The 22879-nt window shown below is 45.7% G+C and overlaps 1 protein-coding gene across 2 annotated transcripts in view; it reads right to left on the reverse strand.

Annotated features, from left to right (window-relative positions):
- LOC137316523 (dedicator of cytokinesis protein 2-like) overlaps positions 1–22879 on the reverse strand; it is a 1021473-nt gene that overhangs the window by 924521 nt on the left and 74073 nt on the right. For both annotated transcript variants that reach the window (XM_067980505.1, XM_067980471.1), the window contains exon 2: positions 12295–12378. In XM_067980505.1, coding sequence (XP_067836606.1) covers positions 12295–12378 — 84 coding nt within the window. The remainder of the gene's footprint in view (positions 1–12294; positions 12379–22879) is intronic.

Here is a 22879-nt window from a genome sequence, read left to right on the forward strand (position 1 = left end):
TCTGGCCTCTAATGCATCCCCGATTTCCTTCCCACCCCTCACCATTGTCGGCCGTGCCTTCAGCTGCCTAGGCCCTAAGCTCTAGAATTCCCTCCCTAAATTTCTCCTTCTCTCTCCCCCCTTCTTTATGACGCTCCTTAAAACCTACCTGTGGTCACCTGTCCTGATACCTCCTTATGTGGCTCAGTGTGAAATTTTGTCTGATAACGCTGCCATGAAGCACCTTGGGTCGTTTTATTACGTCAAAGACGCCATATAAATGCAAGTTGCTGTTGAGATACAAGTGGATCATCGAATGATAGAGCACAGAAAGAGGCCATTCAGCCCTTCGTGCCTGTGCCAGCTCTTTGAAAGAGCTATTCCAATTTGTCCCATTCTCCCACTCTTTCCCCATATTTCTCCTTTTCATGCATTTATCCAATTCCCTTTTGAAAATTACTATTGAATCTGCTTCCACCGCCCTTTCAGCCAGTGCATTTCAGATCACAATTTTTCCTCATGTCACCTCTGGTCCTTTAGTCAATTACCTTAAATCTGTGTCTGGAGAGGCGAAGAAGTTTAGGGAGGGAATTCCAGAGCTTAGCGGCCCTTGCAGAAGTGTGCACTGATTCAGGCTACATCTCAGTTGGATAATACCAAAGCGTTGCCTCTGGCTGTTTGCAAGGATGGATTTTGTTCTGAACTCCAAGTTGGAAGTGTTACAGTAGTGCTTGCTTGCATGCAAAGTACATTGGTTTTTTTTTAGCCCAAACACTCTGAGCCAGATGGTTACATTAAAAGAAGATTTATTTATGGAGACAGCATACAATTACAGCAGAGTAGCAGCTGAGGCCAAAACCCCATCCAGCGGAATATAATCTAGAGCAGATTGTTTGAGACAAGCTGTCTATCCTTGCTCGTTCCTCAGCAGCTGACTGACCACTTCTCTTCCCTGAAGGTTCGAACTTCAACAGCATCAACAACATTAAAAAAAAAACACGGGACTTAAAATTCCTAGGCTTTGGGAGGGAGGGGAGGAAGAGGGGTTTCCCGCCCAGGGAGGGGAAGGAATTTGGGGCAGATGCCCATTCTGCCATGATACGGCCTCCTTAAGCAAGGCCGGCTAAATTCTGGTGGGAGGGGGAAGTTCTCCAGCACACCCAACCCCACCCCCTCCCATCCGTGTAAAAGGGGTGTGTCTGGAGAATTCCCCAGGTTACACTAGGAATACCGCCCTTGACAGGCCCCATCTGTACTCTCGCCAGCTGAGAGAGAGCTGGTGTGAGTCCAGATGAGGCTTCTGGAACATAGGAACAGGAGTGGGCCATTCAATCCCTGGAGTCTGTTCTATTAGATCATGGCTGATCTGTACCTCAACTCCATTGACCTGCCTTTGATCCATGTCTCTTGATAACCTTACCTAACAAAAATCTATCAATCTCAGTCTTGAAAGCTCCATTTGTCCCCCATCATCTGCAGCCTTTTTTTTGGGGGGGTAGGGGAAGGGAGTTCCAGATTTCTACCACCTTTTGTGTGAAGAAGTGTTTCCTGATTTCACTCCTAAATGACCTGGCTCTAATTTTAAGATTATGCCCCCTTGTTTTGGATTCCTCCACCAGAGGAAAAAGCTCATCAGTATCTACCCTATTGAACACCACAATTATATCACCCCTGAATGTTCTGAACTCATGGGAATATAAGCCACGTTTATGTAACCTATCCTCATAAATTTAACCTTTTAAGCTTGATATAATTGTAGTGAATTTGCACTGTATCCCCTCCAAGATTAATGTATCTTTCCTGAAGATCAGTGTCCAGAACTGAACGCAATACTCCAGAGGGGATCTGACCAATGCTCTGTACATCTGAGGCATCACTTCCTCACTTTTGTATTCCAATCCCATTGAGATAGAGGCCAATATTCCATTGGAATTTTTCATTACTTTTTGTACCTGTGCACAAGCTTGTAGTGATTTGTGTACATGGACGCCCAAATCCCTTTGCTCCTCCACAGCTCCTAGCCTCTCCCACACAACATCCCACTTACCTATCACCCTGGTCCTTGCCAACATCCATTGGCTCCCACCCTTCAGTGACTCAATTTCAAAGTCCTTGTCCACTTTTTCAAATCCATCCAGGGCCAAGCTATTCTCTGGGACATCCTCCAACGCTAGGTCCCCACTCTTAGCTTCCACTCTTCCAACACCGGTCTACTATGACTAGCACCTTTCCTCCGCTCTGCCACCAGTGGCAATACCTTCAGCATTGCCCCCATACTCTGGAACTCTCTCCTTAAACCCCTCCACCTTACTACCATCTCCCCACCTTCAAAAGGATAAACAGTCACTTAGAAAAGCATGGGGTAATCAAGGACAGTCAGCATCGGTTTGTTAAAGGAAGGTCGTGTCTGACTAACTTGATTGAATTTTTTGAGGAGGTAACAAGGAGGGTCGATGAGGGTAATGTGTTTAATGTAGTCAACATGGATTTTAGCAAGGCTTTTGACAAGGTCCCACATGGCAGGCTGGTCAAAAAAGTACAAGCCCATGGGATCCACGGGAAAGTGGCAAGTTGGATCCAAAATTGGCTCAGTGGCAGGAAGCAAAGGGTAATGGTCGACGGGTGTTTTTGTGACAAAGGCCATTTCCAGTGGGGTTCCACAGGGCTCAGTACTTGGTCCCTTGCTTTTTGTGATATATATTAATGATTTGGTCTTGAATGTAGGGGGCATGATTAAGAAGTTTGCAGATGATACAAAAATTGATCTGGTTGATAGTGAGGAGGAAAGCTGTAGACTGCAGGAAGATATCAATGGACTGGTCAGGTGGACAGAAAAGTGGCAAATGGAATTCAATCTGGAGAAGTGTGAGGTAATGCATTTGGGGAGGGCAAACAAGGCAAGGGAGCATACAATAAATGGAAGGATACTGAGAGATGTAGAGGAACAAAGGGACCTTGGAGTGCATGTCAACAGATCCCTGAAAGTCATAGGACTGGTTTATAAGCTGGTTAAGAAGGCATATGGAATACTTTCCTTTATTAATTGAGGTTTAGAATATAAGAGCAGGGAGGTTATGCCATTACGGTATAAAACACTAGTTAGACCACAGCTTGAGCACTGCGTACAGTTCTGATCACCACATTACAGGAAAGATGTGATTGCACTAGAGAGGATACAGAGGAGACTTACGAGGATGTTGCCAGGGCTGGAGAATTTTAGCTACGAGGAAAGATTGGATAGGCTGGGGTTGTTTTCTTTGGAACAAAGGAGGCTGAGGGGTAATTTAATTGAGGTGTGCAAAATTATGAGGGGCCTAGATAGAGTGGATAGAGAGCACCTATTTCCCTTAGCAGAGAGGTCAATAACCAGGGAGCATAGATTTAAAGTAATTGGTAGAAGGATTAGAGGGGAGCTGAGGAAAATTTTTTTCACCCAGTGGGTGGTGGGGGTCTGGAACTCACTGCCTGAAAGGGCGGTCGAGGCAGAAACCCTCAACTCATTCGAAAAGTACCTGAACATCCACCTGGAGTGCTGTAACCTACAGGGCTATGGACCAAGTGCTGTTAATTGGGATTAGGCTGGGTGGCTCATTTTCGGCCGGTGTGGACACGATGGGCTGAATGGCCTCCTTCTGTGCCGTAAATATTCTATGATTCTGTGAAAAACCTACCCTTTTCTAAAGCTTCTTTGCCCATCTTCCTCGAGTCTCATTTCCACTCTTGCTTGGATCCAACCCAAACGATGAAGTGCCTTGGGGCAACTTACTATGTTGAAAGGTGCTTATATGAATGAAATTTGCTGTTATTATTGCTATGGTTTGGGTTTTAAAAGCCTGTGGATTATAGGAAGAAAGAAAGATGTGGAGGTGGAAATACATTTATATTGCAATTGGTCCATGCAATCTCCTGGACTGGTATCGATCGCCTAACGGGGCTCGAAGAGAAATTTGCCAGCGTATTTGGTCCTTATTGGCCCTGGTTATTTTTTCTGTTTTTTTGCCTCTCCCAGGAAATTATATAGCTGCAAGGGCGGGGGGGGGGGGGGGGGGGAATGTTTAATTATGATGCTCCGGCCATCATGAGTGTGAGGCAGGCTTGATGGACCAGCTGGTCGTTTTCTGCCCGTGAATTTTGTATGCTCGTATTGCTGGCTTTTACTGCAGTATATGAAGTGCCCTTCCAGTTTTACTGATGGAACCCTGTTCCAATGATAGCACGGTTTCCCTGTTGCCTATATTTCCTACTGTGTCCATTTTTGTAACCATATTTTTTTTTATTTTGAAACCTTCCCAATTGACCTTCAACTTGGTTTTCTTCCAGTTGCCATCTGCCCCTTTTTCATTGTTTTCCCTCTTGACTGTCAAACAGCAGAACCTCAGCTGCCAAATGATTCGAAAAGATTTAAGGGGAAATAACTAGCACTGTCCCTTCTGGAATTGCCAAGTTACTCGATCGCAGAGCTGCAACGCGCTGAAGCATTTCTTGGTGTAGCCCGTCAAACACTGCGAGACCTGTCCTCCAATCAGGACTGGTGCTATCAGCAGCAGTCAATGCTTAATTAAACATAAAAAGAAAAAAGAACTTGCATTGATATAGCACCTTACACAACCTCAGGACATCCCAAAACACTTTACAGCCAGTGAAGTACTTTTCGAAGTGTAATCACTGTTGTAATGTAGGAAACTCGGCAGCCAATTTGCACACAGCAAGGTCCCACAAACAGCAATGTGATAATGACCAGATAATCTCTTATATTGATGTTGGTTGAGGGATAAATATTGCCGGGACGCTGGGGAGAACCCCCCGGCTCTTTTTCAAAATAGTGCCATGGGATCTTTCGCGTCTTTCTGAGAGAGAAGATGGGACCTCGGTCTCATGCAAAAGACAGCACCTCCGACAGTGCTGCACATCTTCAGTACTGCACTGGAGTGTCAGCCTGGATTTTTTTGCTCGAGTCTCTGGAGTGGGACTTGAACTTTTTGACTCAGAGGTGAGATTGCTACCCACTGAGCTACAGCTGACACTTAGGAATAGGAGTAGGCCATTCAGCCCTCTCAGGAGCCTAGCGTTTATGGTAAAGGGATGCAATATTATCCCGATTGAAGCCTTTCAAACTGCATTGGGGCGCCCAATGCGTAGACTCAAAAGAAAACGAGGCAGAAGTTGAAAGAATGCTACGCCGGCCACATACGTTCCAAAGGTCACATGGTCCCAGTTTTGCACAGTGGGAAACATCAGGCAAACCAGGAGCAATGCAATGAGCCCAGGGACATGAGGTAACAGGCCTCCACCCCTTTGCCCAAAGAACTGCTGATTCCCCAGACACAGTGCTAAGGAAAATCTCCCCTCTTTACTCTTCAAACAACTGCAGTAGCCCATCTCTCCCAAGCATCTCAAAGTGTAATTAGTTAAAGTACTTTAACTGTTGTTACGAAGGCAAACACGACAAAATCCTATAAACAGCAACGAAAGGAACGAGCAATTTGTCTTCTTTTGGTGACGTTGGCTGAGGAAGGTTTGCTGGCCAGGATAATTTAGCTGGACGAAACTAAATGAAGAATAGAGGGGGAATTCTGTTCCCAAGACTGAGTAGCTGCATAGACTCATGGAATGTTATAACACTGGGTCGTGATATCGGCTCTGGTTGTTTTTTATTCCACAAACAAACCTCTGGTGGTTGGAGTCTGGAACTCACTGCCTGAAAGGGTTGTGGAGGCAGGAACCCTCACAACATTCAAGAAGCATTTGGATGAGCACTTGAAATGCCATAGCATACAAGGCTACGGACCAAATGCTGGAATATGGGATTAGAGTAGACAGGGCTGATGGCCGGCGCGGACACGATGGGCCGAAGGGCCTCTATCCGTGCTGTATGACTCTATGACTCTATGACTCTATGACAGTTTCCTAGAAGCAAAGGGAATTAGGGGTCACGGGGAGCGGGCAGGAAATTGGACATGAATTTAGATTTGAGGTTAGGATCAGATCAGCCATGATCTTATTGAATGGCGGAGCAGGCTCGAGGGGCCGATTGGCCTACTCCTGCTCCGATTTCTTATGTTCTTAAACGGCAGTTAATGCTAGCTCAATTGAGAATTCTAAATCTGAGATTGATAGATTTCTGTGAACCAAGGGTTATGGGGCTAAGGCGGATATATGGAGTTGGGTCACAGATCCACCCTGATCTGATCGAATGGTGGAACAGGCTCGAGGGGCAAAATGCCATCGCCACTTGCTGCCTCCTGATATGTGCCAGCTTCTCCTGCAAGAAAGCGGGACGTGTGTCTGGGTGATGTGCCTATCATGGTTGAATAGCTGCCAGTGTGAGAGGCCTGTGAGTTGTAGGTGGGCGGCTTGCAATGGTGGTAATGTGTAAGGGTGAGAGGGTTGAGTACTGATGGAAAGAGTTTGTTGTATGTGGGTGACGTGGGGTGTAGTGCGCGCAGCAATGGATGCGGCTCGTGGTGTAGTTGGTAGGAGACGCCACTTGACAGTTGACCTCACTCACCTTGACCACTCATGTCAAAACATTGAACTTCTTCCTGTACTCCATCCATGTTCATGATGCTGTGCGCCTGGCATTGACTTCATCCCCAACTGCCTCCCACGACCTTTGTGTGTATGTCTGGAGGGTCTCTTGCCGCCGACACCCCACCGCCCCCCCCTTCCTCCCGCAGATATAGGATGAACCTCCTTCTGTCCACCTCTTGCACCAAGGCCTCTGATGCATCAGCAGAGAACCTTGGTGCACAGAGTCTCAGATCGGCAGATTGGTGAGGTCTGGCACGCAGATTGGGGGATGTGGGATTTAGTGGTGTGCAAACTTTATTCAATGTTTTAACGTAGATCATCAGTATGTAAAAATAGGGATGGGACCTGCATCTGTGCTTTACATGTGCGATGACTGATCTCTGTTCAGAGTCCGTGCAGACAGCAGGCTGTTACATTCAGCAAATAACAGGTACCAGCTACCTTTAAGAGATTTCTAACAGACAGCCTGCCTTTAAGAGATGGGAGATTCCCGCTGCTGGTGGAAAGTGCGAATTGCATGGAATCCCCGTTAAACGCTGATTTCCAACGCAGATTGCAGGTAAGTCCTCAGGCCTGACAAAAGTCTCGTCCTGCCTGCACAGGGACCATTGCAGGCGGGGTACTCCTACCCAAAAACAGGCCCTATCCAATTTTTCCCCCTTTATTTCAAGATGGCCCTTAGGTTCAACACAGTAGTGCTTAAATGAGCTCCCCTTAGTGGTCTTTATGCCAGTGCCTTGAGCACAAAATCCAGGCTGACACTCCAGTGCAGTACTGAATGCTGCACTGTCAGAGGTCCTGTCCAACCTCTCAGGTGGACGTAAAAAATCTCATGTAATTATTTCGAAGACGACGACACAGGGGAGATCTCCCCAGTATCCTGGCCAATATTTATCCCTTAACATACATCACTAAAAAACAGGTTGTTATCTGGTCATTATCAAATTGCTGTCTGTGGGATCTTGCTGTGCATAATTTGGCTGCTGTGTTTCCCTACATTACAACAGTGGCTACACTTCAAAAGTACTTAATTGGCTGTAAAGCACTTTGGGACTCCATATTGGAGCTGACTGCTTTATTCCCATTTCCCTTTAGCGTTGATCTAAATGTCTCTTAAATTTGTGTGTTATTTACTCTCAAAATACAAGTTGACTTTGAAGGGCCCTGCTTCTAAAAGCCAACAGGAATAGCATTAACAGCCAGAGAAGTCACAAGGCCATGCTTGATTTCAATGTTAAAATCTTTCATTGGGACTATCAAGGGCACAATTGCAGTTTAGGCTCAACAAAGGGTATAGTGTATTATCAGTAGAGATGGTGTTTGAGACATAGGAACAGGAGTAGGCCATTCAGTCCCTCGAGCCTGTTCTGCCATTCAATTAGATCATGGCTGATCTGTATCTTAACTCCATTTTTCCGCCTTGGTTTCATATCCCTTAATACCCTTACCCAACAAAAATCTATCAGTCTCAGTTTTGAAATTTTCAATTGACCTACTCTCAATGGCTTTTTGGGGGGGAGAGAGAGAGTTCCAGATTTCCACTACCCTTTGTGTGAAGAAGTGCTTCCTGGCATCACCCTTGAACGGCCCAGCTTTAATTATAAGATTATGCCCCACCAGAGGAAATAGTTTCTCTCCCTCTACCTATCAACTCCTTTAATCATCTTAAACACCTCAATTAGATCACCCCTTAATCTTCTATATTGAAGGGAATACAAGCCGAGTCTATGCAACCTGGCCTCATGGTTTAACCCTTTTAGCCCCAATATCATTCTGAAATACAAGACTATTTTATGGCGCATTCTCTTACTTGGCTCATTGGTATTATTCTTGCTTTTTGGTTCAGAAGTGTTGTGGGCTCAAGCCCCTCTTTTGAACGCGAGCATATAATTTGAGCTGACACTTCAGCACAATAATGCAGGATCGCTGCATTGCTGGAGGTGCTTTCAAGTGAGGCTTTAAACTGAGGCCCAATTTGCCTGCTCAGGTGCACATAGAAGGTCCCATGACACCATTCAAAGAAGAGCTGGGGAGTTTCTGATTTCCTGGCCACATATATACATTCCTTTTTTTAAAATTCGTTCATGGGATGTGGGCGTTGCTGGCGAGGCTGGCATTTATTGCCCATCCCTAATTGCCCTTGAGAAGGTGGTGGTGAGCAGCCTTCTTGAACCGCTGCAGTCCGTGTGGTGACGGTTCTCCCACAGTGCTGTGAGGAAGGGAGTTCCAGGATTTTGACCCAGCGACGATGAAGGAATGGCGATATATTTCCAAGTCGGAATGGTGTGTGACTTGGAGGGGAACGTGCAGGTGGTGTTGTTCCCATGTGCCTGCTGCTCTTGTCCTTCTAGGTGGTAGAGGTCGCGGGTTTGGGAGGTGCTGTCGAAGAAGCCTTGGCGAGTTGCTGCAGTGCATCCTGTGGATGGTACACACTGCAGCCACTGTGCGCCAGTGGTGAAGGGAGTGAATGTTTAGGGTGGTGGATGGGGTGCCAATCAAGCGGGCTGCTTTATCTTGGATGGTGTCGAGCTTCTTGAGTGTTGTTGAAGCTGCACTCATCCAAGCAAGTGGAGAGTATGCCATCACACTCCTGACTTGTGCCTTGTTGATGGTGGAAAGGCTTTGGGGAGTCAGGAGGTGAGTCACTCGCTGCAGAATACCTCACCAGAAGACTTCACCTGACGAAGGAGCAAAGCTCCGAAAGCTTGTGATTTCAAATAAAGTTGTTGGACTATAACCTGGTGTTGGGCGACTCCTATTATTGAGGATGGGGATGTTTGCAGAGCCTCCTCCTCCCATTAGTTGTTTAATTGTCCTCAACCAACAGCACCAAAGACAAAATTACTGGCCATTTATCTCATTTGCCATTTGCGGGATCTTTCTATGCACAAATTGGCCTTTGTATTTGCCTACAAAGTGGTAGTGACTACAGTTCAAAACTAATTAATTGGCAGTGAAGCGCTTTGGGATGTCCAGATGAACGGGGTTATATAAATGCAAGATTTTATTTTCTTCCTTTTCTTAGGGGAGGGAGCAGGAAGTGGACATAGATCCATCAGTGCAACTCGAGCAATGGAGTAAAAGCCTTTTGTCCTCATCGTGTGACCTGATGTGGCCCAGATCGATTTGTTTACACTGAGGAGTAGGAGGAACTGCAGGATCCATATTGCTGTTCATAACGCTTGTTTGGTTTTAGATTATTTCTCAATGTTTCACTCCCAGAAATTGGATATTGCTTGACCCTGTAAGAACCTATACCATCTTTTTACAAGAGTTCAGTCTGATTTTGGATTGGGGTTTTCACCTTAGTTAGCAAGTGGAAGTGCCCACTTATCCAACCACTCAATTCAATCCAATTCATTTCATTTTGTAATTATACGGTTTAAATTGCCTATCACTGCTATTCCTCAGAAGCGCAGTGACTGGTGGGCATTGGGTAGTCTACTTAATTAACCTTTACACCATTAGTCTAAGTATCTGTGCAGTCAACTATATAAGAGTGCTCGTTCAGTCAGAAGGGTAAAGGTTGCTTAGTTCAGTATACACCACTGCTTCATCACATATCCTTGGTTTGACTTAAGGTCTTTGCGCCTGAAGAGAATAAAACGGACTATATTTTTGAACAACTTTTGTGTGCGCAAGTTAATTTAGTGAGCCTCCAGTACAATAGAATACGAAACAGCTTGAAGTAAAATATTGCGGGTGTTGAGTCATGAGGTTTCAAATGGAATATCTGGGCCTACAATCTGAGGCTTAAGCATTGGGATGACCGAAGCCATTCTCTTTGGCCCCCCCATCAAAAACTCAGTTCCTTAGCCACCGATGCCGTCAGCTGTCTAGGCCCAAAGTTTTAGAATTCCCATCCTAATCCTCTCTGCCTCTCTCTCCTCCTTTACGACCTAAAACTCTAAAAAAACTAATATTTCCTTCTTTGGCTTGGTGTCAATTTTTTTTGTCTGATTACACTCCTGGGACATTTGACTATGTTAAAAGCGCTGCATAAATGCAAGTTGTTGTTGAGGCTTAAGTAAAATAAAGTAAATATAGAGTGACTTTATTGCATAACTGCAAGTTCAGATTCACAGCAAGTTATTCCTCAAGACTGCCAGGATGGAAGGAGGTGGATTCACACCTTGTTAGTTTTACCTACGGGGTCTGAGTTTGAATTCAGCGCAGTTACAACAACTTATATTTTTATAGTATTTGTTACATACAGAGCACTTTACAGGGTGGTGGATGTTAAGTGGACACTGAGCAGGGGGGAGAAAAAAAGAAGAGGGTCAAATGGAGGCCTAAGCAGAGCCAAAGATTGCTCCTTCCAAAACCTAATCCCTGTGTTATGCATTTAAAAGGGCATCACTTCTCCTTCAAGATTTGTCCCTCTAACAATTCATTCCAGTGTAGCTCCATGAACTGCCCTCTCATTCTCTTAAAGTCCATCTTCCTCAAATTAAGAGACTGTGTTATAGCTCTCCTTATCAAGGTGTTCCCTAACTTGTTCGATCATCTCTGGCTTGTTCCGTAAAACCAAATCCAAAATGGCTTCTTCCCTCCCCATGTGCTCCTGGGTCAAAAAGCAATCCTTGACCAGGAGGTCAGGAGGTAAATCTCATTGCTCCAGCTCCCTTTATAGTCCTCCCAAATAATTCTAAGTCGATTACTTCCCTCATCTATTCCCATAGTTCAGCGTCCATGGCTTCACTCTAACCTGTAACAGATTCCAACCACTATTCCTTCCATTTTTTTTATTTCTAAGAATATAAGAACATAAGAAATAGGAGCAGGAGTAGGCCATATGGCCCCTCGAGCCTGCTCCGCCATTCATTCAGATCACGGGCGATCTTCGACCTCAACTCTACTTTCCTGTCCGATCGCCACCTCCCATCTCCCCCTATAAGGGCTCTACCTTGACTATACTATCATAAAATTATAGAATCATACAGCACAGAAGGAAGCCCATTCGGCCCATCATCCAATTAGTCCCACTCCCCGGCTCTTTCCCCATAGCCCTGCAAATATTTTCTTTTTAAGTATTTATCCAATTCCCTTTTGAAAGTTACTATTGAATCTTCTTCCACCACCCTTTCAGGCAGTGCATTCCAGATCATAACAACTCGCTGCGTAAAAAAAATTCTCATCTCCTCCCTGGCTTTTTTACCAATTATTTTAAATCTGTGTCCTTTGGTTACTGACCCTCCTTCCAGTGAGAACAGTTTCTCTTTATTGACTCTATCAAAACCCCTCAATTTCAAACATCTCTATTAAATCTCCCCTTAACCTTCTCTGCTCTAAAGAGAACAATCCCAGCTTCTCCAGTCTCTCCAGATAACTGAAACCCCTCATCCCTGGTACCATTCTAGTAAATCTCCTCTGCACCATCTCCGAGGCCTTGACGTCCTTTCTAAAGTGTGGTGCCAAGGATTGGACACAGGTTTAACTATTTACTTTATTTTTGTATCTTCTTTTACACATAAACCAATACCACCTTCTGGGGTACTGTTTGTACCCTTACATGTCAATCTGTCTCCTTTGAGATGTACCCCAACATTGACGTAACCTTCAGTTTCCATTCCTGCACAGATATCGATCCAGTTTCGTTATGCTAAACCCTTCTGGATAGTTTCACACAAACCATAACACAATGATCCACCTGGACCTGGAATCCATGTTGGACGTAACCATTCACATTTGACTTGTGGTATTTGCCACTGAAGAATTTAAACTAGGGACTCCAGCAACAAACAGGCCGCAATCGCGATCCTGAACTTTAGTGAATGCACTCACCATCGCACACTTGAAGGATGTTGACTGTATCTCCTATCTGCAGTGGGACGTGATGCTCATGAGTCCCTTCGAAATTCCACACAGCTGAAAGGGAAATGGGAGAATAAAAAATGAAGAGAAAATATAACTTTGTGGAAAAACCAGCATCGAAAACAGAAGATAAAAGACCTGTGCTGTAGATAGGCATTAATAAAGATAGGACGCAAAGCCTTGTATAGAATGGTGCTGAAATAAAAGATTCTGTATACTGGCTCTGCAGTCATAAATTGATGATGTAGGTTAGTATTCAGAAGAAAATGTTTAATCTCAAATGGCAATGTAGGAAATGAAAGCAGAACCTACAGACTCATGAGGTGAATTAATAATACTTGCATTTATACATAACACCTATCACATTGAAGCGTCTGCACCTGATGAGTTATTTTTGAAGTGCATCGATTCTCGTTATATAGGCAGGCACGCGCGCCAGTATTATGCCAGTACAGCTAAAGTCCCACAAGCAGCAATGAGATCAAAGGCTCAGTTGGTAGCACGCTCGCCTCTGAGTCAGGAGGTCGTGGATTCAAGTCCCACTCCAGAGACTTGAGCACACAATCTAGGCTGGCACTTCAGTGTAGGACCGAGGGAGTGCTGCACCGTCGGAGGTGCCACATTTCAGATAAAGACATTAAACTGAGGCCCAGTCTGATCTCTCGGGTGGACGTTAAGAGTCCCATGGCACTATTTCGAAGACTTGCAAGGGCGTTCTCCTGGTGTCCTGGCCAACAGTTATCAATCAACCAATATAGTTAAAACAGATTATCTCATCGTGTATCTCATTGCTGTTTGTGGGATAGACCATAAGACCATCTTTCTGTTACCATGTGCTCGCAATTTCCTCCTCATTTTGGCTGTTGCATTTCCTACATTATAACAGCGACTACACTTCAAAAGTGAATTGATTGTAGAGCACTTTGTGACGCACTGAGGTCATGAAAAGCACGATATAAATACAAGTCTTTCTTTCAATCAGCAGTTGGTAGTGTGATTACTGGGGTTTGGGGGGGTGTTCGCCTGAACACAGAGGACTCCATGCTCCTCTTTAAATACTGTCATGGGACCTTTAATGTCCTCCTCAACAGGCTGACAGCCTTTCGATTTAACCACAGTATATCCCACAATGCGGTATTCCCTCGGTACTGCAAGCACTCTACATTTGAATCGCGACGCGGGGCTGAAATCCGGTAACTTTGGAGACAGAGGTAGAGGGGGTCATTTTAACCCGGAGCCGGGAAGGGGGCCGGTTGGGTGGGGGTGGTGTGTGGTGTTGAATCGCGGAAGGGAAACCCAGATGTATGGGTTTCCCAGACGTCCTTACAAGTTTGACATAAGGACATCATTTTTTTTTGTCAGTTTGCCGTCCCTGAGGCCGGCCTGATTGACAGGCTAGTCTCAGTCGGACAGGAGCAGAGCAAAGAAGAGGACGTGAAAAGGTAAATCTTCAGGTAAGTCATTCATTGTATGGTTGGGGCGAGGGGGGTCATGGGTGGGCACCGATGAACATGACGCTCATGGGAAAGGGGGGGAAGAAGTCAGTCAGTCATAGGGGAAGGGATCAGGGTGTCAGTCACCATGGGGGGGGGAAATCAGGGGTCATTGCGGGGGTCCACAATCGTTGTGGGGAGGGGGGGGGATGTTGGAGATTGTGGGGGGTCCGCGATCGTTGCCAGGAGGGAGGTCACTGCAGGTAGGCTTGTTGGGCCTGGGGGAAGCTCTCCTGCTTGTCCAGGCCTACAAGCAGCGCCAGAAAGGCACTTACCTGCCTGTTTCTGGCCTTCTTGCCTCATTGCGTGAATGAGAAGGCCCGGGAATCCTGGCGTGCGGGGGTTGAAATCGAAAAAACCTTTGAAAATGGAGGCCCGCAGCCTCCTTGAAAGGTTTTTAGTGACCAACCCACCTCCTGGGTGTGCGTTGGTTGCCCGTCCCGGTGAAAACCTGAAATGGGTGGGTTGGTGACGGGTCTGAAATTGATGTGATTTTCAATGCCCTGTTTTTCAATGTTAAAATTCTGCCCAGAAGAGACAGAGAGAGAGAGAGCGCGCACCGTGGCTGCAGTGTGTACCATCCACAGGATGCACTGCAGCAACTCGCCAAGGCTTCTTCGACAGCACCTCCCAAACCCGCGACCTCTACCACCTAGAAGGACAAGGGCAGCAGGCGCATGGGAACAACACCACCTGCACGTTCCCCTCCAAGTCACACACCATCCCGACTTGGAAATATATCGGCCGTTCCTTCATCGTCGCTGGGTCAAAATCCTGGAACTCCCTACCTAACAGCACTGTGGGAGAACCGTCACCACACGGACTGCAGCGGTTCAAGGTGGCGGCTCACCACCACCTTCTCAAGGGCAATTAGGGATGGGCAATAAATGCTGGCCTCACCAGCGACGCCCACATCCATGAACGAATAAAGAGAGACAGAGGGACCAACTGAGCAAAGCTGACACAAAAACTATAAATTCACAGCACAGATTAGTATTTGGAAAAAGGTGTTTCAAATGCACAAGCATTAACAGATAGCTTATTGAATACCAAAAGTACACACTCGTTGTTTAGATTGGTTGTTGTGAAAGAAGACCCCCCCCCACCAACTCACTAAATTTGTGACAATGATGGAATTCTAATACCAGTATCAAAACATGCAACCACTGCAGGGAAAGATCAGAATCCAAATCAAAGACTAAACTCACTGCTAAATACAATGGGAAACATTGAAGACAGGAGTCATAGGACTTGTGATGACTGTCAGCCTACTCCATTCTAGGGCAAAATGGCCTCCTGAATCAAATTCTTTATCCTTTATTTCAGAATGGCAATCAGTGACTGCTGAAGCTAGCTGAATGGTAGCTCATTGTTCTATTGTGTCTCTGTTGCAGTTCTTCTAACACCACATTAGAGCAATAAATAGAGTGCTCAGTGCACAGCACAGAATTTAACATTTACTACACACATAAGGAGTGTAGTAAATAGCTCCTGTACCTAATGTTAGCAATAAGCATCCCCTCCCCACCCCCCAAGTCAGGTTTGGTATAGAAACATAGAATCGCACAGAAGGAGGCCATTCAGCCCATCATGCCTGTACCAGCTCTTTCAAAGAACTATCCAATTAATACCATTTCCCCCGCTCTTTCCCCATAGACCTGCAATTTTCATTTTCAAGTATTTATCCAATTCCCTTTTGAAAGTTACTATTGAATCTGCTTCCACCACCCTTTCAGGCAGAGCATTCCAGATCATTACAACTCACTGCATTAAAAAAAAATGTCTCAACTCCCCCCCCCCCCCCCCCCCCGGTTCTTTTACCGATTACCTTAAATCTATGGCCCCTGGTTTATCAATCCACCTGCCAGTGGAAAAAGCTCCTCCCTATTTACTATATCAAAACCCCTCATAATAAAGATTGAAGGTCCCTTTGATCTTACTCATAGAAATCATAGAATCTTAACAGCAAAGAAGGAGGCCATTCAGCCCATCATGCCTGTGCCAGCTCTTTGAAAGAGCTATCCAATTAATCCCACTCCTACGCTCTTTCCCCATAGCCCTGCAAATGTTTCTCAACAGCATACCTTATTCCCCCCCAAACTGAGACAAATACTCCCCATAGCAACAATCAGATTCTACATTCCACACTAACCACCTTGATGGGCTTTTTAAATGAGATGGTCAATTAACGACAGTCTATGGGATTGCTTTGTGCTTTAAACTCATACCCACCAGACTCTAAATTCAGCCTGCACCTAATTCAGAAATGGAATCCTTTCATCCCAACCTTGTGGGCTGAATTTGAACCCAGGTAACAGTTGTGACAGGCTGGTGTAATCCAATATATTTCATTCAATCATCCATGAGCTCTCATGATTCTGTCCCTCATGGAATCAATTGAATCCCATTGTGTAGCCTCCATTTATCTGAGTGGAAGGCCCATTTTGGCACTAACACCTGTTGTCACTATTACTTAATGGGGAAGAATTCTTTAATGAGGTATCTGCCTCTCCCTGCAGCAGTTAATATGTTCTTAGGTTGAGAATCATAGATAGAAACAGCACAGAAGGAGGCCATTTGGCCCATCGCGCCTGTGTCGGCTCTTTGAAATTTGTCCGATTTAGTCCCACACCCCAGCTTTCCCCCCGTAACCCTGCAAATTAGTCCTCTTTGAGCACGTGTCCAATTGCCTTTTGAACGTCCTATGGAATCTGCTTCCACCACTATTGTTTCCAGTACTTAATTTGTGCTGTTTGAGACACAGTCGAGTTTATTGGGATCAGATGTTTAGTCAGGTTCCCAGTACCTTTGAGCCAACAGAGTAAGATTGCCACAAATCTGTTATGTTCCACAAACAGAGGAATAGAATTGTTACCGGTGACAGTTTAAGGAGGTGTTGTTTCCCAGTTAAGAAAATTCTTAGCACAAGCTTGGAGACCTTGGAGAGGGTGTAGAGGAGATTTATTAGAATGGTACCAGGGGTGAGGGACTTCAATTATGTGGAGAGACTGGAGAAGCTGGGGTTGTCCTCCTTAGAGCAGAGAAGGTTAAGGGGAGATTTGATAGAGGTGGTCAAAATCATGAACGGTTTTGACAGAGTAAATAAGGAGAAACTGTTTCCAGTGGCAGAAGGATCGGTAACCAGAGGACACAGATTTAAGGTAATTGGCAAAAGAGATAGAGGGGAGATGAGGAAAATTCATTTTTCCTGCAGCGAGTTGTTATGATCTGGAATGCACTGCCTGAAAGGGTGGTGGAAGCAGATTCAATAGTAACTTTCAAAAGGGAATTGGATAAATACTTGAAGGGAAAAAATTTACAGGGCTCTGGAGAAAGAGCAGGGTAGTGGGACCAATTGGATAGCTCTTTCACAGAACCGGCACAGGCACGATGGGCCGAATGGCCTCCTTCTGTGCTGCATGATTTTATGATTCTAAGCTGGGTATGACACCACTGACTTACATCCTCTGGAATAAGCGTTTGGCGATTGAGTTTAGATTAGAATTTGGAGGTGTAGTGAATAAAGTTTGTAAACTCATGTTGGAGCAGGATGTCTGCCATGCACATTGTGGGGCTGATTTTACTGTGCCCCACACCACCCCCCGCCAACCTTTCATCAGGTGAGAGGTGGGTGGAGTCATTTTGAAGCTCGGGCGTCATTATCATATTTGTGGCGGACTGCCCGCGCATTAGGATCAGCTCACCAATCGGTGAGGGAAAGGAAATCTTATGGCGGCTCTGTGGGGCTCAGCTGGTTGTTAAGTTATAGGGGGGTGGGGAGCAACCACAGGGGATAGACGCAGAGGTTTAGGCATCGGATGGGTCTAATTTAGTGAGGCCGGGATGAGCATTACGGCTCCTCCCGACCCCACAGAAATTGCTAGAAGACCTTCCCGCCCCATTTTGGGAGTGGCCTCCAGCAGCCCCTATAAGGACCACCGATTAGGCCACTCTACGTCCAGTACCAATGGTCGGAGCATGCACAGCGCGCACTGCGCCCATTGGTACTTCAAAATTGCATCAGGCTCCAATTGACAACATTGGAGCCCAATTTCCATTGGATATCGAGGCTCCCGCCTGTTTCCAATGGAACCCTTGGCTGCCTATCTGAAGGGACCAATAAAAATGGTGCTGGGCAGGACAATGGTAAGTTCTGGCTTTCAGCATGCGACCGCCCCCTTCCCACAAAAAACTGGGACACAAATCACCCCTTACATATATTAAACAACAACTTGCATTTATTTAGCACCTTTTAATGTAGTGAAATGCCCCAGCACAGTCAGAGGCCATTGGGCCCATCGTGTCTGTTCTGGCTCTTTGCTAGAACAATCCAAACCTAATCCCTTTGCTCAGTGCTTACCCTACAGCTCCAAATATTTAACCAATTTTCCCTTAGAAAAGAACTTTGGTTTTATATCGCACCTTTCACAACATCAGGATGGTCCCAAGGTGCTTCACAGCCAACGAAGTGGAGGAAACACAGTCACCAATCTGCGCACAGCAAGATCCCAAACAGCAATGAGATAATGACCAGATAATCTTTTTTAAGTGCTGTTGTTTGAGGGATAAATTTTGGCCAGGACACCAGCAGGTAGTGTCAATGGGATTTTTTATGTCCATCTTGGAGAGCAGACAGGGCCTCGAATAAATGTCTCATCCAAAAGACAGCACCTCTGATAGTGCAGTGCACCCTCAGAATGCACTAGAGTATCAGCCAAGGTTACATACCCAAGTCTCTGGAGTGGGACTGAACTCGCAACCTCAAGGTTGACACCGAAAGGATATGATGCTCTCTGGCTCAACCCCTCCTTGAAGCAAAGCATTCCATGCTCCAATCTGCATAAAGACATTTCTCCTAACCTCTGTCCTCACTCTCTCAATGACTATGTTAAATTGATGAACCCTCATCAGTGACCCCCTAGTCACTCGACTGAAACGCATCATAGTGTTAAAAAATTCTATTAATGCTCCTCTGTGCTCCTTTGTATTTGGGCTTCACAGGTCAGCCCTGGAGCATTAAGGAAGTAAGATAGTGTGAAAGGTAAAGCAGAAGTTCTCTTGGCCAACCTCTGATTGTGAGCAACAGCTGTTGTGGGTAAAATCTCCCTGAGCGAAAAATTCCTAGAAGAGGAAGTGTGACTTTTGAAAGAGGACAACAAATAAAACAATTCGACAAAAAAACGCTTTGTTAAGCGAAAATAATATGGAGACTGAGGGCAACTTCCCTCCCACCACCCAATTTTCTCCATCCCCTGTCCTTAAGGCATTAACAGATGTTGAGATATAGTATAAGAGACACCTGAACCAGCTCCAGAACTAGCCGCGCCTCTAGCCAAGCTGTTCCAGTACAGCCACAACACTGGCAACTACCCAACAATGTGAAAAATTGTCCAGGTATGTCCTGTCCACAAAAAGCAGGACAAATCCAATCCGGTCAATTACCGCCCCATCAGTCTACTCTCAATCATCAGCAAAGTGATGGAAGGTGTCATCGACAGTGCTATCAAGCAGCACTTATTCACCAATAACCTGCTCACCGATACTCAGTTTGGGTTCCGCCAGGACCACTCGGCTCCAGACCTCATTACAGCCTTGGTCCAAACATGAACAAAAGAGCTGAATTCCAGAGGTGAGGTGAGAATGACTGCCCTTGACATCAAGGCAGCATTTCACCGAGTGTGGCACCAAGGAGCCCTAGTAAAATTGAAGTCAATGGGAATCAGGGGGAAAACTCTCCAGTGGCTGGAATCATACCTAGCACAAAGGAAGGTGGTAGTGGTTGTTGGAGGCCAATCATCTCAGCCCCAGGACATTGCTGCAGGAGTGTCCTAGGCACAACCATCTTCAGCTGCTTCATCAATGACCTTCCCTCCATCATAAGGTCAGAAATGGGGATGTTCGCTGATGATTGCACAGTGTTCAGTTCCATTCGCAACCCCTCAGATAATGAAGCAGTCCATACCTGAATGCAGCAAGACCTGGACAATATCCAGGCTTGGGCTCAAAAGTGGCAAGTAAAATTCACGCCAGACAAGTGCCAGGCAATGACCATCTCCAACAAGAGAGAGTCTAACCACCTCCCCTTGACATTCAACGGCATTACCATCGCCGAATCCCCCACCATCAACATCCTGGGGGTCACCATTGACCAGAAACTTAACTGGACCAGCCATATAAATACTGTAGCTACAAGAGCAGGTCAGAGGCTGGGTATTCTGAGGCGAGTGACTCACCTCCTGACTCCCCAAAGCCTTTCCACCATCTACAAGGCACAAGTCAGGAGTGTGATGGAATACTCTCCACTTGCCTGAATGAGTGCAGCTCCAACAACACTCAAGAAGCTCGACACCATCCAGGACAAAGCAGCCCGCTTGATTGGCATCCCATCCACCACCGTAAACATTCACTCCCTTCACCACTGGCGCAGTGTGGCAGCAGTGTGTACCATCCACAGGATGCACTGCAGCAACTCGCCAAGGCTTCTTCGACAGCACCTCCCAAACCCGCGATCTCTACCACCTAGAAGGACAAGAGCAGCAGGCACATGGGAACAACACCCCCTGCACGTTCCCCTCCAAGTCACACACCATCCCGACTTGGAAATATATCACCATTCCTTCATCGTCGCTGGGTCAAAATCCTGGAACTCCTTTCCTAACAGCACTGTGGGAGAACCTTCACCACACGGACTGCAGCGGTTCAAGAATGCAGCTCACCACCACCTTCTCAAGGGCAATTAGGGATGGCCGATAAATGCTGCCCTCACCAGCGATGCCCACATCCCATGAACGAATTTTTTAAAAGCTAGGCTTTATGCCTATGCCTACACATTGAAGTCAAGTCTTTCTGCCCACTGTTATTTTAGCAACGTTATGGACCCGAGACCTGCACAGTGGAAAGGTGAAAATCTATCCCTTTACTTCAAACTTCCTGGTCTGTATGTGTGAACTATTCCCTGGATAAACTCGCCCACCCACAACATATAGACACCCACACTTTCCAGCAAGGAGCTGCTGCAGAAGCTGGAACCCTGGCTGAGTTTTTCTTTCAATTTCCGTAGGCCAGGTCACTGGCTTTGATCAGCTAACTTAACACCAACCAAAGTCTGTACTTAGTGCTTTCTTGTTGTGTATGACTCACTAACAGAGCAGGTCACCTGACGAAGGAGAAAGCCTCCGAAAGCTTGTGATTTTCAAATAAAACAGTTGGACTATAACCTGGTGTTGTAAGATTCCTTACATTTGTCCACCCCAGTCCATCACCGGCATCTCCACATCATGTCCATTAAGGGGAAGCAAGGGGAGGGAGAAAGGAATAGAAGGATATGTTGATAGGGTGAGATGAAGTAAGTTGGGAGGAGGCTCGTGTGGAGCATAAACACCTACATAGGCCAGTTAGCCCATTTCTGTCTGTAAAATTCGACATAATTCTATATAAAAACTGAATTTGCTGCTTAGAGTTTAGGCCCAAATTACTCCCTTGCACAAACTATTTACTTGTGGCCCTGTTGAATAGCTTTGCAGTCGCTCCAGAATTATTAAATGACGCACTTGCAATTGTCCACAGGCTTATACTTACACTGTGAAGATTGTTTTCAAACATTTGGACGTTGTCTACAATAATTGGTTATAAATTTTAATAGGAATTTATCATATTTTAAAAATACATTTTAAAAATAAAACAAGTCTGCTTTGACCGCTGTGCAGTCACCACATAAAGCATGTGAAACTTTTAAGCAAGGCTCACTTTCCTTTTTGCTGCTCCATTTATTCCTTTCAATCAGTCAGCCGCTACACTGAACACAGGCTTCAGGAAGTATTGACTACACTTCCCTTTTGGTCTCCCTCCTAACTGACTGCTCCCTTTGCTCTGGGGCCATTGCTTTTTTTACTTGCCTGATGCGGTTTGTGTCCTTATTCTTAAAGGGATGGTTTCATTGCACTGGAGGAGCTTTCAGTGAAGATTTTTTTTGTCAGACATAAAAGGGTAGTGGAAATCTGGAACTCCCTTAACTCAAAAGGCTGTTGAGACTGGGGATCAATTGAAAATTCAAACCTGAGATTGATGGGTTTTTGTTAGGCAAGGGCAACTCGCCAAGGCTTCTTCGACAGCACCTCCCAAACCTGCGCCCTCTACCACCTAGAAGAACAAGAGCAACAGGCACATGGGAACAACACCACCTGCACGTTCCCCTCCAAGTCACACACCATCCCGACTTGGAAATATATCGCCGTTCCTTCATCGTCGCTGGGTCAAAATCCTGGAACTCCCTTCCTAACAACACTGTGGGAGAACTTTCACCACACGGACTGCAGCGGTTCCAGAAGGCAGCTCGCCACCACTTTCTCAAGGGCAATTAGGGATGGGTAATAAATGCCGGCCTCACCAGCGACGCCCACATCCCATGAACGAATAAAAAAAAAGACGGGAAGATGGAGTTGAGATACAGGTCATATAGAATCGTATAATCATAAAATGGTTACAGCACAGAATGAGGCCATTCGGCCCATCGAGCCCGTGTCGGCTCTTTGTAAGAGCAATCCAGTTAGTCCCATTCCCCCACACTTACCCCGTAGCCCTGCGAATTTTTTCCCTTAAAATATTTATCCAATTTCCTTTTGAAAGCCACGATTGAATCAGCTTACACCGCCCTTTCAGGCAGCACATTCCAGATCATAACAACTTGCTGTGTAAAAAAGTTTTTCCTCATGCTGCCTTTGGTTCTTTTGCCAATCACCTTAAACTGTGTCCTCTGGTTCTCGACCCTTCCACCAATGGGAACAGTTTCTCTTTATTTACTTTATCTAAATCCTTCATAATTTTGAACAATTCTTTCAAATCTCCTCTCAACCTTCTCTGCTCTAAGGAGAACAACCCCAGCTTCTCCAGTCTATCCATGTAACTGAAGTCCCTCATCCCTGTAATCATTCTAGTAAATCTTTTCTGCGCCCTCTCTAAAGTTTTCACATCCTTCCTAAAGGGCGGTGCCCAGAATTGGACACAATACTCCAATTTTGGCTGAACCAGTGTTTTATGCAGGTTCAACATTACTTCCTTGCTTT

This window comes from Heptranchias perlo, chromosome 1 (genome assembly GCF_035084215.1).
Source record: "Heptranchias perlo isolate sHepPer1 chromosome 1, sHepPer1.hap1, whole genome shotgun sequence".
Lineage (NCBI taxonomy): Eukaryota > Metazoa > Chordata > Chondrichthyes > Hexanchiformes > Hexanchidae > Heptranchias > Heptranchias perlo.